Source organism: Mobula hypostoma, chromosome 8 (assembly GCF_963921235.1).
Source record: "Mobula hypostoma chromosome 8, sMobHyp1.1, whole genome shotgun sequence".
Lineage (NCBI taxonomy): Eukaryota > Metazoa > Chordata > Chondrichthyes > Myliobatiformes > Myliobatidae > Mobula > Mobula hypostoma.
This window is the reverse complement of record NC_086104.1, coordinates 90521961-90541872: the sequence shown is the minus strand read 5'-3', so window position 1 is coordinate 90541872 and position 19912 is coordinate 90521961. Positions and strand designations below refer to the sequence as shown.

Genomic DNA, 19912 nt, shown 5'->3' with positions numbered 1-19912 from the left:
TACCACTGAAGTAAAGAGGGGTGTGAGTTCTACTGAAGTCAATAACCATCCTGTCTTGTTGACATTGAGGAAGAGATTATTTGCCTGGAACCAGGCCTTGAGCTCTTTCACGTCCTCTTTATAGGCCATCTCCTTATGTTGGTAATGAGCTCTACGACTGTCATGTCATCAACGAACCTGACAATGTGATTTGGATGTGCAGTCATGTCCGAGCAGAGTGTGCAGCAATGGGATCAGTGCACAGCCCTGGGGGCACCCATGTTGAGGATGATGGGGAGGGAGGAGTAGTTCTGCATCCTAACTATCTGAAGTCTGTTGATAAGGAACTCCAACACCCAGGTGCATGGTGGTGTATTTAGACCGAGGAGCAGAAGCTCGTTCAAGGTCTGTGTGACAACATTGTTGAATGCCAAGCTAAAATCCAGAAACAGCATTCTGACATAAGTGCCCTTGTTTTCTAAGTGTGTCAGGGCCATGTGCATGACAGGTGCTATGGCATCTGTTGTAGAGCTGTTCTTTCGATAAACATATTGGTGAGTGTCCTATATGGCAGGAGTGGAGTTATTGATGTGTGCCATTACCAGACATTCAGAGCACTTCATGGTGATTGGTGTCACTGCCACCAGGTGGTAGTGGTGTAGTTCTGAAGGTGTAGAGTTCTTTGGTACGGGGATGTTGGTGGCTAATTTAAAGCATGCCTGGATGAATGAAGTGTTGAAGATGTCAGTGAGCTAGTGTGCATACTCTGGGTACTCGGCCTGGGATGTTGTCTGGCCCTGCCGCCTTATAGGGTTGACTCTCTGCAGAGTCTTTCTCACATCTGTTGCTGTAGCAGACAGTGGCTGCTCATCTGGGAGGGAAGTAGCTTTCTGTGGCTGGCATTGTGTTGCCAGCCTCGAAGTGCGCATAAAAGTTGTTTAGAACGTGAGAGAGGGAGGCATCACTGGTACAGCCAACACTGTTGTTCCTTGCTTAGTCAGTAATGTGCTTGATGCCTAGCCGCGAATGCTGGGGTTCGTTAACAGGCAGGTGTTGCTGAATTTTTTTGTGTGTGAGTGGCCTTTGCCCTCTTGATGCCAAAGATGAGGTTTCTTCTGGCTACTTTGAGAGTTGTTCTGTCTCCAGACTTGAAGACAGTGCCCCATACTTTTAGTAGGGAGTACACCTCTGCGTTCAGCCAGAGTTCCTGGTTGGGTCATGAGATGACCATTCTTGAGGTACCAACACTATCTGCACACTTACTGATCTAGCCAGTGACAGATGAAACATACTCCTCAAGGTGTGTATCTTTTCTGTTTGTGGCAGCCTCCTTGAACATCTGCCAGTTAGTCCATTCAAAACAGTCCTGTAGCATAGACATTGCCTTATTAGGCCATACAGTGATGGTCCTCAAAGTGTGTCAGGGCCATGTGCATGACAGATGCTATGGCATCTGTTGTAGAGCTGTTCTTGACTGGTTTCTCCATTTTCAGCAGTGGTTGATATGCTGGGATTATCAATATGGAGATGTGGTCAGAGAGGCCAAGATGAGGGCATGGAATGGATTATTAAGTACCTCATCTGTTTGTATAAACGTGATTCAGTCTGTTTGTTCCCCGCCATAGTGGCATGTTGGTGGAATTTGGGTAAAATGTTCTGCAGATAAACATAAATTGAAATCTCCTACAATTATGAATAGACCATTTGGATGCTGGTTGTGTTGAGAGCTGATGATACTGTAATGCTCTCCCAGTGTGGTCTTGGTGCCCACACACGGGGAATGCAGACAGCGGTGATTTACACAACAGTAAACTCCCTGAGCAGGTAACGTGGCCGGTATTGTAAGATTTTCAATTGCCATGCTAACTACAGGTGAGTTAGTGCACCAACCTTTTTTAATGTACACACAGATTCCAGCTCCTTTGGATTTCCCCAGCAAGGAGTTTCATTCTGCACGGAGCAGAGTCATCCCATCAAGTTGAAACGATGAGTCAGGCATGTTGTTGTTTAACCACGTTTCAGTGAAAACCAGGATACAGCAATTTCTCATCTCTTTCTGTGCATTCATTCAGTTTCAGACTGAAATAATTCTTTTGTTGGGAAGAATTGATAGCTATTACTATTTTGAGATGAGAGGTTTTAAAAAAAGTGTAAATTTGAGCGCGATTCAGCTCTGGCCTTTTGCAGTACTCTTATTCCTCTGCAGGCTGTGACTTCAAGCCCTGCTCCATTTCCTCAAGTCACAATCACATGCAGGAGCCCTGTTTTGTGAGAGGTGACATTCTTTAAATGGTAGTGTGTGTTTTTGTTAAGCTAAAAAGATTACTGAAATAACAATGTTAAAAAAAAGGTTATATTTGTAGGAGTAGGCTATAAATCGGTCGGTCACCTCAATTAGTGAAAAGTGCTTGCAAACAAATTTTAAAATTACTAGCTGTACTTTATAAATGTGGCAGTATTTCCTCAGAGCACAAACGAATGGTCCCAGTGTCTCAGGAGACATAAATTATTCTCAAATTCTCGCTTCCAGTTTTTACAAAAGGGTAAATTCTTAGAAATTACAGCATGGATGGGAGTCTTTTGTTCCATTGTGCAGTGATGATTCACAGTTTCAGCTGCTGCTGTTGGCTCAACACTATAAATTCTCAAACCAATGTTTTAGTGTTTTATAGTTTTCCTTTTTACTCTTAAACTACTTTTCCAGGAACTTCTGTGTTTGCCTCCTAAATATTGAAGCAATAGTAAAAGAACATTTTTTAAAGTCGCAGACACGAGGAAATCCTGCAGATGCTGGAAATTCAAGCAACACACACACAAAATGCTGGTGGAATGCAGCAGGCCAGGCAGCATCTATAGGAAGAGGTACAGTCGATGTTTCGGTCCTGACAAAGGGTCCCGGCCCGAAACGTCGACTGTACCTCTTCCTATAGATGCTGCCTGGCCTGCCACATTCCACCGGCATTTTGTGTGTGTGTTTTTTAAAGTTGATTTTTTTAAAATTGCAGACCCTGTGCTTTACATGCATTGGATACCCTACTGTGTATGGTCAAAAACCTCCCATTTGCATTTACAATATATTCTCCCTTATATGTATGGTGGTAACATACTTGAGTAATTTACTTAATGTGATTTCCCATCAGCATCCTCTCTTCCAAACACTTCTCATTTCCAGCAGAGTATAGATCAATACCAGTGGGGGCCCTCTTCTCAGCCTTCCTTCTGCAGGTTTTATCTCCTGGTAGTCTGGTAGCTTCACTGCCATCTGCCAATCTTCAGAGCCTGGTGTTCCCCTGCAGATCATGCAGTGGCCTTTGTGGTTGCCATGTGACCATGCTGCTTGTTTGATTGAGATGCTTAAAGTTTTCCTTAATATCCAACAGTTTACATGGTTAAAATAGATCTTTGTTCATTTGTCTTTATTTTACATCTTTGAATTGTATTAGTTCCAAATTTTGAAAAACAAACAGTAATTGTACTGAATTGATGAACGAATGAACAGGTTATCACTGAAAAGCAAGTGCTCTTCATGTAAAAGCGTGGTGAATAATCAGTATAATTTAATTTTTATAAAAACAAAAGTGCAAAGTGCTGTTTGCCCAAGTACATATTATTTAATTTACATAGCAGTGCTGCCAGAATTCTGTTAATAGGGAAGTGTAATGATCCTGTTCTTTTATGGCAAGATTGGCTCTTTCGATTTTTAATCTTCTTTCCCCCGAATGTGCACCAAAGTACTTGGCAGGATCTATCAAAATCAGCTTTATCATTATTGACTTCAATGTATAATTTGTTGTTTTGGGACATCAGTACAGTGCAAAGACACTAAATTACTCTACATTACAAAAGTAAATTGTGCAAAAATTAGATTATTAGATTAGGGAATAACGAGGTTGTGTTCATGGACCAGTGTCCATGAAAATCTAATTGTGGATGGGGAAAAAGCTGTTTCTAAAATATTGAGTGTGGGTCTTCCAGTTTCTGTGCCTCCTCCCTGACGATGGTAACCAAAGGAGGGCATGTCCCGGGTGATGAGGGTCCACAGCGATACCACTTGAAAATGTAGTGAGAATTTAAAGTTTAAAGTACTATCAATGTATACGTTATGCAACCTTGAGATTCGTCTCGAAACAGGCAGCCAGAAAGCAGAGAAACCTAAAAGAATCCATATAAAACAAAAGACCATCGAAACACTCAATGTGCAGAGAGAGAGAAAAACACATCATGCCCAAAAAAAAATTTTTTTTAAAGACCAACGAACGCATAATATGCAGAGAAAAAAAAATTCGTACCGACGATAGCCACGACGAAAATGCGTCCTGAACTGAAGTCAGCAAAGAGATTTCCATAGTTCAGCGCAGAGCTGAGTCGTGAAGCATTGATCTAAACCAGCCCATCCCTTGCCTAGGGCCCTGACATCCTGACCTCTTTCAAAATGGCCCAGTGCCTAAATTGACGTCCAAACACCGGGTGCAATTGCTTCGATACATTCTAAGATCAGGATCCCAATGCCTCAATTCAGCCTGTACCCAACCTTTCAATTTCAGCACAGTGCTTAAGTCTCCGTCCAAGCATGGAGTTCAGTCAAATCAGTACATTCTGTTGCCCTGACCTTGCTGCTTCAAATCGGCCTTCAGCATGGCATTTAATATGATCGAACCTCAGGGCTTCCTTGCTCTCGGAGACCAGCCTGCCACTACACCTTGCCTCAGTTCTGCCACATCAAATGGCCTTCAAGTCCAAAGCAAACCTACTGACTATTACTTGTGACGATCACTTGCCAGAAAAAGTGTGATTAACAAAATATTTATTTCCTATCGCAAACACAAGGAAATCTGCAGATAACAACAGGAATTCTGCAGATGCTGGAAATTCAAGCAACATACATCAAAGTTGCTGGTGAACGCAGCAGGCCACGCAGCATCTATAGGAAGAGGTACAGTTGACGTTTCGGGCCGAGACCCTTACTTTATTTCCTATCCTTGTTTCATTAGCCAACCGGTCAGAAGTCGCTGAGGTTCAACAGCGCCTTCTTAAACTGGAAGTCTGTAATGGAACTGGCTGTGTCAACAACTGTCAACCGCCTCCTCAGATCGTGCACATTGCAGCCTCCATACCAGGCTGTGATGCAACCAGTCCGAATCTCTTCACTGTACATCTATGGAAATTTGTAAAGGTCTTTGTGACACACCAAATCTCCTCAAACTCTGAATGAAGTGAGCCACTGGTGTGCCTTTTGCATTTAGAGATATGTGCTTAGATTGTAGCAAGGGGCTGACATGGGAGAAAGTGGTCTGCAACATGTTACTTCGAGAAAGGGCAACATAAAATGTAATATTATCTATAAATGGAATATTGGACTTAATTTGCTTATGCTTGAATCTAGGTTCACTGTTGTGCTGGAAAGGCCTGAGAGTGTTAGAGTGGTGATCTGATCTGACCTTCAGAAGGTGCAACACTGGTGGGGATGGAGAACCACAGGAGTCCTGGGATGTGTCAGAACAAAGGGACCTTGGATTACATTGATGATAAAGACACTGAATAAATCCATGTTCATTGCCACCCTTTACTTTGCATCCTGTATTGTAAATTATGAAGTTAATCTCCAAATATTTTCAGGAACTTTTTCAAAACAGATACACAATGCTAAAAAAAAAGATGAAACCTGTGAAATATAGAATGAATAGATGAGTGAAATAGTCAACTTCTTCATTGCAATTACAAAAAAAATTGTATTATTGATTGTTCTGATATGGTGATATAGCATTAGTTGAGTAGCAAAAAACAGTGCTTGAAGAACTCATTGGGTCAAGCAGTACCTGTCAAGGGAACCCTTCCTCAAAATGTCAATTATCCATTTCTCTCCACACATTATGCTGGACCTGCTGAGTTACTCAAGCATTTCCTTGTTTGCTTTTGGTTCCCACAACTGCAGACTCTCGTGTCTCTATTTTAAATGAGTAGCAGCTCTGTTACAAGGGAGCTCTATATAGAGCCCACAACTTTCTTTCCTAATCAAAATTGCTCTACTGCTTTCTTTATTCAAAGCTGTGAGCATCCCACTTTAAAGATCATGTCTTTTGAAAGAAGTAGCAATTGAGGTCACATGACAAAGTCTAGTTAACAGCAAAGAAAGGCCCTTTTAAAAACTGTAAACCAAATATGTCCAATTGATTCTCTGGTCAGGATTTTCCATCAAGACCTGATGCATGTTATGGACATGCCATCTATTACAAGTTATGTGCATCTGGTGTAGGTTAGAGTAGCTAATATGCAAGGAATGTGCAGTATAGTGCACTGTGGTAAAGTGAATAATACTGTATATTGCAGTGTATCTGGTAAAGATTTCCATCTTGGAAAGTATATCTGCTGCTAGTTACATGCTCTTTGTTGTACTAGTACTAATAATGAATATTTTATAGTGAATCTCATCCAGGCAATCTTTATAGAGTACATTGAACTTAATGAATATATTTATGGTTTAACAAATCTAATTCATGAAATATGCAAACATTATAGTGGGTCTAGTACAAGTAATGCATATTTGTGGAGTAAAATCTGGTTCAGATAATGTACATATATAGCACAAATAATGTATACAGTACTGAAGATCAAATTGTAAGCAATATCCATAGGTTAATGTATCTGTTGCACATGATGTGTCTAAAGTATTGTGGGTGTGGCCCAGTGAAATTATATTGACATGAAATGTGTTTATAGTAGATTGAAAATTATCTATTTAGTTTGGAAGAGTTGTGGACACTTCTGTTGAGATCTTCCAAAATTTCCTAACCTCCGGGAAGATACCAATGGAGCAGTACTACTAGCCTCACTATTCAAAAATGGAAGGAGACCAAAAGCATAAAACTGTAGGCTAGTTAGTTTGGCCTCAGTCATTGGGAAATGCTGGAGTAGGAAATTTTGAAAGTTGTGAGACAAAGGGAATCAATGTGTTTTTGTGAAGGAGAAAAACTTATTAGTTATATAAAGACTTGGGTACAGTGGTACCGTTTAATGCTTCAGCCTAATAATTCCAGGCAACTGGGTTCATCCTGACCTGGCATGGTGTCTTTTCTCCCTGTGGTATCTGGTTACCATCAGATGGTCAAGTTTCCTCCTACATCCAAAAGGAGTGGTAGCTTAGACTGCCACTGAACTTCAGTAAAGTTAAGTGTCGAAAGAACCAAACGGGTTGTTGGGCATGTGCAATAGAATAACTTGCAGGGCTGCAGGAGAGAAGAGAGGTATATGAAACTGATGATAATTGGCATGGACCAAATGAGCTAACTAGCGTTCTTCTGTATCTTAATAGGTAACTACTCAATAATTTTTGGTAATTTATCAGCATGATCAGAGTGGCTTACTAACAAAAATCCTGGATCAGGATAGTGGAATATTTTCAAAAAGACAAGTAGTGGGGCAGATCAGTGCTGAAGTCTCAACCATTTGACATCAATATCAATGATTTGGATGAGGAATCAAATTTTATGGTAATATAAAACAGGTGAGAAAGAAAGTGGTGAAGTGGGGACGGACTCAGCAAGGTTATCTCAGTAAAGATAAGTTAGGTGGGTGAAAATTTGGTAGACAGTGTAATAACCTGGCAAAATATAATGAGAGATTAACCTGGCAAAATGTAATGATAGATTAACACAAAAGACTCTGCAGATGCTGGAAATCCAGAGCAGCACACAAAATGCTGCAGATACTTAGAGGTCAGACAGCATCTAAATGTAAAGTGACCACTTTGTAAAGAATAGTAAAACTGCATAATGTTTAAAAGGAGTGAGAATACACGATATTCCAGTACAGCGAGATCTGGGTGTCCTCACATACGAAACACAAATTTAACAGGCCAATACAGCAAGTAATTAGGAAGGAAAATGAAACGTTAACTCTTATTGCAGAGCAATGATGAGACATCTGGTTTACTCCTTTTAAGGGAAGGTACAGTGGCATGCAAAAGTTTGGGCACCCCTGGTCAAAATTTCTGTTACTGTGAATAGCTAAGCGAGTAAAAGATGAACTGATTTCCAGAAGGCATAAAGTTAAAGATGACATATTTCTTTAATATTTTAAGCAAGAAAACTTTTTATTTCCATCTTTTACAGTTTCAAAATACAAAAAAAAAGGAAAAAGGCCCGAAGCAAAAGTTTGGGCACCCTGCATGTTCAGTACTTAGTAACACCCCCTTTGGCAAGTATCATAGCTTGTAAACGCTTTTTGTAGCTGGCTAAGAGTCTTTCAATTCTTGTTTGGGGGATTTTTGCCCATTCTTCCTTGCAAAAGGCTTCTAGTTCTGTGAGATTCTTGGGCCATCTTGCATGCACTGCTCTTTTGAGGTCTATCCACATTTCTCGATGATGTTTAGGTCAGGGGACTGTGAGGGCCATGGCAAAACCTTCAGCTTGCGCCTCTTGAGGTAGTCCATTGTGAATTTTGAGGTGTGTTTAGGTTCATTATCCTGTTGTAGAAGCCATCCTCTTTTCATCTTCGGCTTTTTTACAGACGGTATGATGTTTGCTTCCAGAATTTGCTGGTATTTAATTAAATTCATTCTTCCCTCTACCAGTAAATGTTCCCCGTGCCACTGGCTGCAACACAGGCCCAAAGCATGATCAATCCACCCCCGTGCTTGACAGTTGGAGAGGGGTTCTTTTCATGAAATTCTGCACCCTTTTTTCTCCAAACATACCTTTGCTCATTGCAGCCCAAAAGTTCTATTTTAACTTCATCGGTCCACAGGACTTGTTTCTAAAATGCATCAGGCTTATTTGGATGTTCCTTTGAATGTTCTGAATAGAACTTTTTGGCCGCAATGAGCAAAGGTATGTTTGGGGGAAAAAGGGTGCAGAATTTCTTGAAAAGAACCCCTCTCCAACTGTTAAACACAGGGGGTGGATTGATCATGCTTTGGGCCTGTGTTGCAGCCAGTGGCATGGGGAACATTTACTGGTAGAGGGAAGAATGAATTCAATTAAATACCAGCAAATTCTGGAAGCGAACATCACACCGTCTGTAAAAAAGCCGAAGTTGAAAAGAGGATGGCTTCTACAACAGGATAATGAACCTAAACACACCTCAAAATTCACAATGGACTACCTCAAGAGGCGCGAGCTGAAGGTTTTGCCATGGCCCTCACAGTCCCTTGACCTAAACGTCATCGAGAATCTGTGGATAGACCTCAAAACAGCAGTGCATGCAAGATGGCCCAAGAATCTCACAGAACTAGAAGGCTTTTGCAAGGAAGAATAGGTGAAAATCCCCCAAACAAGAACTGAAAGACTCTTAGCTGGCTACAAAAAGCAATTACAAGCTGTGATACTTGCCCAGAGGGGGTGTTATTAAGTACTGCCATGCAGGGTACCCAAACTTTTGCTTTGGGCCCTTTTCCTTTTTTGTTATTTTGAAACTGTAAAAGATGGAAATAAAGAAGTTTTCTTGCTTCAGATGTTAAAGAAATATGTCATCTTTAACTTTATGCCTTTTGGAAATCAGTTCATCTTTTACTCGCTTAGATATTCACAGTAACAGAAATTTTGACCAGGGATGCCCAAACTTTTGCATGCCACTGTATATTTGTACTGAAAACAATACATAGAAAGTAAGGTTGAATCCCATTAAGAAGGTGTTGTTTTCGAAAAAAAAATTAAGCCCCTTGGGCCTATAGTTATTGGTGTTGAGAAGAATGAATAGTACTTTAATTGAAACACATTTGATTCTCATGGAATTCGAAAAGGAAGAAGCTGAGATGATACTTCACCTTGTAGGAGTATCTTTGAACTGGAGGCATAATTTCTGTGGTAGTCTCTTTGACTTGAAGAACAGAAGGGATATTTTTATCTTGTATATGTTTAGAATTACCTATCCAAGAAACCTGTGGAGGCTGAGGTGTTAAAGAAATTCAGAGCTTAGATGGATGATTTATGAGCAACAAAAGAGTTTAAGTGGTTATGGGCAGTCAGCAGCAATGTGGACCTGAGCCCAGGATGTTATCGAATGGTTCAACAGGCTCGATGGGCTGTATGACTTATACCTACTTTTATTTCTATGTCTTGTGTCTGCTTCGGATACTGAGGATGTTCTTCATATGTCATCAGGTAAAGTGAATATAGCACAAGGCAGGTTATGTCTAAATAGTATATTGTACATAAAGGTAATCATTTGTGTATATGTTATCTCTTTGGTAATTTGTAGTAAAGTAGTGGGCCTGGTATACTGTATGTCATAATAGATAGATGACAGTGCAAGTATAAAACAGGTTGGATCTACTACAAAGTGCAAACCCCTTGGTCTAAGTCATGCTTGTGTATGTAATGTACAATGTGAACAACATGGACCATAAATATTCTAGTCCTCTTGAAGTAAATGCTCGCATTGCATTTTCCTTTCTCACCACCCACTCAATCTGCAAATTGACCTTTAGGGAATTCTGCATGAGGACTCCCAAGTCCCTTTGCACCTCAGGTTTTTGAATTTTATCTTCCAGACACTATTCCATCTGCCACTTATTTGCCCGTTCTCCTGATCTGTCTAAGCCTTTCAGTAGCCTCCCTGTTTCTTCAACATTACTTGCCCCTCCACCTACTTTTGAATCACCTGCAAACTTGGTCACAAAGCCATCAATTCCATCATTCAAATCAGTGACATGTAATGTAAAAAGAAACAGTCCAAATACTGACCCCTGTAGAACACTACTTGTAACCGGCAGCCAACCAGAAAATAGTCATAGTCATACTTTATTAACCCCGGGGGAAATTGGTTTTCATTACAGCTGCTCCATAAATAATAAATAGTAATAGAACCGTAAATAGTTAAATAGTAATATGTAAATTATGCCAGTAAATTATGAAATAAGTCCACGACCAGCCTATTGGCTCAGGGTGTCTGACCCTCCAAGGAAGGAGTTGTAAAGTTTGATGGCCTTTATTCCCACTCTTTGCCTCCTACCAATGTTCTATCCATGCTAATATCTTTCCTGTAATACCATAGGCTCTTGTTAACAGAATTATGTCAAATGCCTTCTTAAAAAATCCAAATGCACATCGGCCAATTCTCCTTTGTCTATCCTACTTGCTAGTTCCACAAAGAATTCCAACAGATTTGTCAGGCAAGATTTACCTTTGAGGAAACTATGGTGATTACGGCCTATTTTATCATTTGTTTCCAAGTACCCTGAAACCACATCCTTAACAATCAACTCCAACACCTTCCCAACCACTGAGGTCAGACTAACTGGTCTATAATTTCCTCTTTTCTACCTCTCCCCTTTTGAAGAATGGAATAACATTTGTAGTTTTCCAGTCCTCCAGAACCATTCCAGAATCCAGTGATTCTTGAAAGATCAATAATAATGCCTCCATAACCTTTTCAACCACCTCTTTCCAAACCCTGGGATGTAGACCATCTGGTCCATGTGATTTATCTACCTTCGGACCTTTCAGTTTCCCAAGCACCTTCTCTCTAGTAATGGCAACTTCACTCACTTCTGCTCCTGACACACTCGAACTTTCAGCATATTGCCATTGTTTTTCACAGTGAAGACAGTTGCAAAATACTTACTCACTTTGTCTGCCTTATTCCCAATTGCTACCTCTCCAACATCATTTTCCAGTGGTCTGATATCTACTCTTGCCTCTCTTTTACTCTTTATGTATCTGAAGAAACTTTTGGTATCCTCTTTAATATTACCTTCATATTCCATTTTTTTCCTCTCTATGAATTTTTGTTACTTCTATTAGTTTTTAAAATCTTCTCAATCCTCTAACTTCCCACTAATTTTAGCTGTATTATATCGTGTTGGCTTTGGCTTCCTCTGTCAGCCATGGTTGCATACTATTGCCTTTAGAATACCACCACTTCAACCATTGCTGCTCTGCTGTCATCCCTGCTGGTGTCTCCTTCCAATCAACTTAGCTCCTCTCTCATGCCTCTGTAATCCTCTCTACTCCACTGTAGTACCGATATATTTAATTGTCGTTTCTCCCTCTCAAATTGCCGGGTAAATTATATCATATTACGCTCACTTGCCCATAAGGGGTTCCTTTACCTTAAGCTCTCTAATCAATTCCAGTTCATCACCCAGTCCAGAATAGCTGATCCTGTAGTGGGCTCAATCACAAGCTCTTCTAAAAATCCTTATCATAGGCATTCTACAAATTCCACTGCCTGAGATCCAGCACCAATTTGATTTTCCCAATCTACCTGCATATTGAAATCCCACATGACTATCATAACATTGCCCTATTGACATACATTTCTATCTCTCATTGTAATTTGTAGCCCACATCTTTGCTACTGTTTGGTGTTCTGTATATAACTCCCATCAGAGTCTTTTTACGCTTGCAGTTTCTTAACTCCACCCTCAACAATTCCACACCTTCTGATCCTATATCATCTCTTTCTAAAGATTTGATTTCAGTTATTACCAGCAGAGCAACCACACTCCTCTGCCTGCCTGTTATTTCGATACAATGTGTAACCTTCAATGTTAACCTCACAGCTATAATCTTTCAGCCACAGTTCAGTGATGCCCACAACATCATACATGTCAATCTCTAACTGCTACAAGTTCAACCCTCTTATTCTGTATACTGTGTGCATTCAAATATAACAACTTCAGTCCTGTATTCCTCACCCTTTTCGATTTTTGTTCCCCTTTTACATAGCAACTCATTCTGCTAATTGCAATTTTGCCTTATGATCAGCCTGTCCTCTCACTACACACTGCCTCTATTTGTAAACCAACTACCCCATCCTCAGCCCTATCTCTCCAGTTCTCATGTCCCTGCCAATTTTGTCTAAAACCTAGTTAAAATAGATGAAATGCATAAATAGTTGTTCAGAAAATTGAACATTTTCATAGCAATGCATATTACAGCGAAGGATGTGATTTGGCAAATCATGTCATGCCAGTCAATTAAATTAATTACTTGTGCTAATGTAACCTCTCCCCACTTGCTGTTTATTGCCTCATTGATTAAAATTCTTCTGTGTACGTACATCTGCTGATGCTTCTGGACACATCTTCAGTGATGTTCCTGGAATCATCAGGTGTTTCGGGTCTTTCAACATCATACAACCTCCTCCAGGTGACCCAGCCGGGGCTGATCAGACCCCAGCTTGTGTCCAGATGGCTAGCTACTTATGACTCCATGGCTCCTCTGTTTTGAGCCACAGCCATCTTCAGGCCCTCTCTGCCGCATCGGTGGTACTGCGGATGGCTCTCCTCTTCCTATTACATCGAAGGATGTGATTTGGCAAATCGTGTCATGCCAGCCAATTAAATTAATTACTTGTGCTAATGTAACCTCTCCCCACTTGCTGTTTATTGCCTCATTGATTAAAATTCTTCAAGTAATCATTAGGATTCATTTTTAAACGCAATGAACTTTGGTGTTTGCTTTTTGTTTTTGGAGTAAGCCACTTTTAATGCACTATCATTTTCACTTTCTCTTGTATCCCTTGAGCATTTCCTTTCCAGATGTATTCAAACACCTTGTTGAAATCGATAGAACTCCAGCATTGGTCTTCCTTGGTAAAAATGTTTTTGTTAATCAGAGATGACATTCCCTTAACAAATTCTTGCTGATTTCCTGGTGTCCTGATATTCTTGTTTCCATTAATTTTCCCGGCACCTCTGCTGGGTTAACTGACTTTTGATTCATTCTTTTTCAACATTTGCAATCTTCCAATCCTTTGACATGACTCCGGTAGTCAGAGTGTTAGCCACACAATTGTAGCCAAGAGTAATGGCAGCACCTGTTAACCTATGCGTAATGTACTGTACGTACTGCTGCAGCAAAGAGCCAGGTTTTGTGGCATTTATTCCCTTGGTATATATCATTGTGACAGTTAAACCTGATTTTGAGCTCGAGCTCAAACTTGACCACACTATTCTCATTCTTACTTTCTTTAAGATCCTGGGATATGTTTTTACCTGGGACTTAATTTCTGTTATGATTATTGATCTATTAATGTGTCCTTTCTACATGTTTATCATGTGTAATACTTGTCATTCTTCCTCAATATTTGTGTCAAACAATTTTTCCATAAAGTTGTACAGAATAGTAATTTGTAACTTGACACACCGAGTTTCCTTTGCCTGTAGGTCTCATTCCAATGTTATAATACTTCTTTGCTTTGTTATTTTATTTCACATATTTTATGGAATATCATTTTTATGCAGTATTTTTGCCTTCCTAGTTTCCTTTCTATTTTCACTTCTACTTATATTGGTATTTGTTGTAATCTCTTTTTTTCACCTTCTGTGCCCTGGTATCCATTTTGACCAGATAAATTGAGTTTTCTAAAGTGATCTTAATGGGGACGATCACCATCTTTTCCTTAGATGCTTCCCACTGCTCAAACTGGTTTACATCCACAGTCTACTTTTTATGAGTAACCCTGTATAATTGTCAATACCAAAATTTATAGTTATACTTGTAACACAGAAGGTCGCATTTGGCCCTTAAGCAGAACGATCCCATCAGTCCCATTTGTCTCTTCCCTTTGATAATGTCAGCAACTTGTATGCCCATACACCTCCTTGATTTGTTCCTGCAACTTATCCACATATAGGGTTATTTACATAGTCAATTAACATGCCTGTATATCTTTGCTATGTGGGTTAAAATTGAAGTCCCTAGCGAAAACGTGTGGTCACAGGGAGAATGTGCAGACTTCACATAGACAGCACTCAGGGTCAAGACAAAATCTAGTCCCAGGAGCTGTGAGGCAGCAATGCTAACTCCCATGCTGCTTGGTTACTTTTGTTCTGTTTTTTAGTTATGCTAGATCAAACCAAATTGTGATGTCTGCCTCTAAAATGCTTTCCCATTGCCATCTTCTTCATTTGTAGACTTGTTCTCAAAAGTCCCATTTCAAGAACTTTACGTTTTCTAATCCTCTTACCACTGTTATTGTCACAGCTATTGTTAGGATAGCTGAAATACCTCGTTATGTTATGCCTTAGTGTGAAGTACAAAAATAACTGACCAAAATATTAGCTCTCTTTTCTCCCTCTGACTACTTGTGGGCTTGTAACACTCCGAGCACTATTACCTCTTTCCTCGTTCCTCATTTCAACCTATACTACTTCTTTGTTTGATCTTTTCAACAAAACATCTCCTTTCAGGTGCAATTGTTTCCATTATCCATGATGCTGCAACCATTCCCACTTTCCCCCCCTGTCTTCTGTGAAAACTTTACCAAGAAGAATGTTGAACTGCCAGTCTTCATCTTTAAGCAACAATCAGCAGCTGGGGGGATCTCAGCAGATTGAGTGGCATCTGTGTGGGGAGGCGGGGGGATAGTGTTCTGAAACCCTGCTGGACTGAAAGTGACGAGGGAAGTTGGCCGGTATAAAGGGGGGGAAGCATTGAGATGAGGGCATGAGGGCCAGTCAATGATTGATGGCTAAGGAGGGAGGTCAATACAGTAATACCTTTTGCCCCACAGATGCTGCTTGACCCACTGATTTCCTGCAACAGATTGTTTATCGCTACAGATTCTAGCGTCTGCAGCCTCTTGGGCCTCTTGGTCAACTTAGTCATATTTCAACAAAAGGTTTCAAGAATATTTCAACAGGTTATTAATGTTTCTTTCCCCTCAAATGCACCCAATCTATGTGTTTTCAGCAGTTTGTTTTTATTTCAAATTTTGTTTCCTTTACTCAATCTTTGTTTCCCTTGCCTTACAAATTTATTAGATCCATATCTTCTACATCCACTTTTGCCCCTTTCCTTTCAGAAGCTGCTTTCAGGTTCTCACCTCCACTCTGCAACAACACTACCAGGATATTGGCCAACTCCTGTGGACTTGCAACCCAGTCTTTTGTACAGATCCACAGCCAGATGGTGCTCAGCACTCAAAAGCCTCCCGCTTGCTCCACACAGCCAATTTAGACTAATGCCGCATTGTATCAGTCATCATGGTTAGTGAGGTCCTGTTTTTTCAAAATCTCCGTCCTGGTTTCCTGTACCCTGCATGCAAGGCCTGATTCTCAATTGTAGCCCATGACCTTTGACTTTTCACCCACCCTTCTCAGAGAGTTGTGCATTTGCTCAGTTATCTCCTCAACCTTGCCACAATGGAGGTAGCATCTGAAATGCCATCTTTGGCTATTGAATCTCCAAACCATCAGTTTGTTCTACCACCATCCTGTAATTAGATTTCACATAGTGCCACAGATGTAACTCCAGCTGGAATCCCTTGGTGAACCAAAACTTTGTCCCAAGGTCATAAGTGATCCTGATTTAGACTGGCTGACCAGTTTCTAACTTCCCTTGTCCCAATGAAAGACTGACTCAAAACATTAACTTTGTTTCTCTCTCCACAGGTATTGTCTGGCTTACTGACTATTTCAGTGATGTTTTTATTTCAGATTTGCATCATCATTTCTTTTGCATTACAGTTACTTTTCACCTGCTAATTAGCCTCACAGTTGCACTTTAGTGAATTAGGGTCCAGAATCAAATACTGTACTCCAGTTGACAACACTTCCTGCAAATGTATTTGTCCTTTTCAAGGAAGGTGTGTTTTATTTCCCAGTGCATTGATTTTGCATCGAGTAGACAGGAGAACTCTACTGTCTTCCTTTTGTGTTTTTCAAAAAACAGCTCACTAACAATACTTTAGTTCATTAATATAAAACTTCAGCAGTTCTATCCAGGTATGTGTGTATTGTATAACGTAACTGCTCATTGTGGGGTGTCTTTTCCTGGTAAATGTTTATTGCATTGTGTATCTTATGCAGGAAATAGCATTCCTATGTTCTGAAACAATATATTCTGATTTTCTTTTGAAGCTTGCCGAGTCTTAGGCCACTGCTGGATGTCAATTATTTGCCACTGACTGATATGCGAATAGCTCGTACTTTCTGTTTCACCAATAATGGGCAAGCTCTGTATTTGGTTTCCCCCACTGAGATCCAACGTATCACCTACAGTCAAGGAACATGTGAGAATTTACAGGTAAGAATCATTAAAGTTTGTTACAATGCTTAAGCACTGAAAGTGATCTTTACATTAGAAAAAGATAACACTTTTGTATTTGAGGATCCTCTTGGAAAGAGTGATCTCAGTATGATTGAATTTCTCATACAAATGGGGGTGTAACAGTTCAACCAGTGCATTATGCCTAAATAAGGAAGTCTACAATGGGATGAGGGAGAAGCTGGCTTGCATAGATTGGGGATGTAGGCTGCGTGGTGTGACAGTTAAACAGTGGAAGACTTTCAAAGTACATTTATTATCAAAGTATGTATACAGTATACAACCTTGAGATCCATCTTGTAGGCAGCCACAAAACAGAAGCACAATAGAACCCATTGTTGTAGCATGGATGAAATCACCAGAAAGACAGAGTCGCTGGTAGATACAAAGTAGCTTCTTTATTCGACACAACAAGGTACAGCAAGCATCAAACGGACAGAGGCGCTTTTGGTGGAAAGGTCTGCTAGCCCAATGTGGGCTCGATATTTATATGCTAAACACAAAAGGCAATCACTACTTACAAAGTTATAGTTAATGCATAGACAATGCTTCCTTTTGAAGCTACATACAAAACATCACACCTTCTGACTTTATCCTTTCCTTCCAACACCAGCATGTCTAGGTTGGTACTCACAGCCTTTAGGAGTGTAAGTCAAATCCACAATACATTTATTTGGTATTTTACGTGCTAACATAGAGGACAATTAATATTTATAAAGTATGAATAAGGCTGTCTTCAAAACTACAGCATCTGGTCAAACTACGGCATCAGCACCGTCTGGTATTCACTGCTTTTAGGAAATGCATTGTTGTGAACTCAATCCACAATACTTTGTCAAATAGAAGATTGGTGGCCAGGGTTATTTAAGTGTAAATAAATCATCTACCCAAAAACTCACTCTAATAGTCCCTCCTCTTGGCCCTCCTGGACAAAAATTAAATTTGTACCAGTATAGGCCAACTTATGAGCACCTGCTCAAATAGGGCAACAAAAATGCCCTGTCTCAAAATCCGCCCCCCCCCACCCAGTTTTACGTACTTCGATATCTATCCTAGCATTCCCTAATTGCTACCTACCAAATGTTAAGCAGAGAGGCTGTTCCAAGTCCTTAGAAATGCAGCTCCTTTCACGTGCCTGTCGGCTGTTTCCCTGCAGGCTGCCTGCAGCTTAATCACATTCCTTTGTCTTCAGCCCTTTATCCTCTGGTCACTGAAACTCTCCTTCCAGGAACACCTACAGGCTGTCTCATCAATGTATAGGAAGGGGTTGGGGTGGCCTCTATGTAAACGTCTGCAAGGACCTCTCCCCGGTGGCACCCCTTTCTGAACTGTCCACCACTGCCCAACTGCTAAAAAGGGCCCAGCTCCTCAGACTGGGGGTGACTGTTTCCAGCTGCCGTGTGCAGTCTGAAATGCCATCGAAGTGGTGGAACTTGCAGTCTCTGCTTTAACTTAAAAATTTCTCCCCATCTATTTCCCAATAATTTTCTATTCTATGCTATAAAATTAATCATCTACCTTCAACAACCAGCCTTCTTTACAGAGCACCATCATCGTCACACTTTAGCAGGCTATTCATGGCTTTCCAACATGCTCTCAGTGTCTTCTGCCATGCTCTCGGTGTTTTCTGCCTTTGCGTTTTCTCCGGGTATGTTTTCATCTGCTGTGGTCAGGTCTGGCATGACCGGCTGGTGTTCCTCTCTTAGGTTCTCTGTAATTACTTGGTTACTGGGTACACTTGGTTCCCCGCTCTGTCTGTGGGAGCAACAAGAGGGTGAGTCGTATGCTTTAACCTGGGCCTAGTGTTTCCACTGGCTGCCTCGCCGAGTCTACACACAGACACACGCATCATTCGTTAAGAGTACCGTCTGTGGTCCTATCCACTTGGGGGCTAACCTGGCTTTTCCGGCAGCACTCTCACCATAACTTGGTCGCCGGGCTGTGTAAGGACTATCCCCTCTCTCTCTCTCTGATCAGCAATTTGCTGCTGTTATTTCACTCGGTCCTTCAACATTTTAAGTTGGTTACAAAGGTCTTTCACATATTGGGTCATTCTATCCCTGTAAGCCCCAGGCTCCCCACAACCCGTAATTACCCCATAAGGGAGTCGCATTGCTTGCCCCATCAATAATTCGTAGGGGCTGAGATCCAACGTGTGGTTTGGGGTTGCGCGCAATCTCATCAGGATTCCTGGTAATACATCAACCCATGTCTTTCCTGTCTCAGCTATAGCTTTGGCTAACGCATTCTTGATTGTTCAGTTCATCCTTTCTACCATCCCGGAACTCTGGGGATGGTAAGGTACGTGGAATCGTTGTCAAATCCCTAGCAGTCGGCACATTTCCTTCATCATTTTCCTTGTGAAATGTGCTCCCTGATCTGAATCCACCTGAACTGGGGTTCCCCACCTTGGGAGGATTTCCTGAACTAGGATCCATGCAGTGGTGCGGGCGGTGCAGTCCCTTGTTGGGAAAGCCTCTACCCACTGGGTGAAGTGATCCATGATTACTAGACTAACTCCTCCCCCTACTTTTTGGCAGGGGCCCTGTGAAGTCCATCTGGATGTTTTCCCAGGGTCCCCTCGGCTGGGAAAACTTTATGTTCTGGAGTGGCCGCAGTCTCTCCGAGTATCCCCTAGTGTTTTTGTTCCTTCACTATACCCTGAACAATGGTCAGTGTGTCAGTTTGTATAGGGTCCTGCTTAGGGGGTTTATACAGACCCTCCTCTATTTTAACTGGGTTTATCTTTACTTGACCACAATCTTGCTTATGTGTAGCCCACACTGCTGGGAACTGCTGACAAGGTAACCCATAGACACCAACCTGGCTCCAGTCTCTAATGATCGGGGCAGCTGCGCCTATGCTAGCCAGGCTGTGTATTCTGTTGGTTGTGTGCGTTCACTGCCCCTGACTTGTCCATATTATTTCTCCTTTTCCTGAAT

General features: G+C 41.1%; 1 protein-coding gene across 4 annotated transcripts in view; it reads left to right on the top strand.

Moving 5' to 3' along the window:
* Positions 1–19912, top strand: part of LOC134350717 (syntaxin-binding protein 5) — a 238902-nt gene that overhangs the window by 200041 nt on the left and 18949 nt on the right. For all 4 annotated transcript variants that reach the window (XM_063056323.1, XM_063056321.1, XM_063056324.1 and 1 more), the window contains one exon: positions 16784–16949. In XM_063056323.1, coding sequence (XP_062912393.1) covers positions 16784–16949 — 166 coding nt within the window. The remainder of the gene's footprint in view (positions 1–16783; positions 16950–19912) is intronic.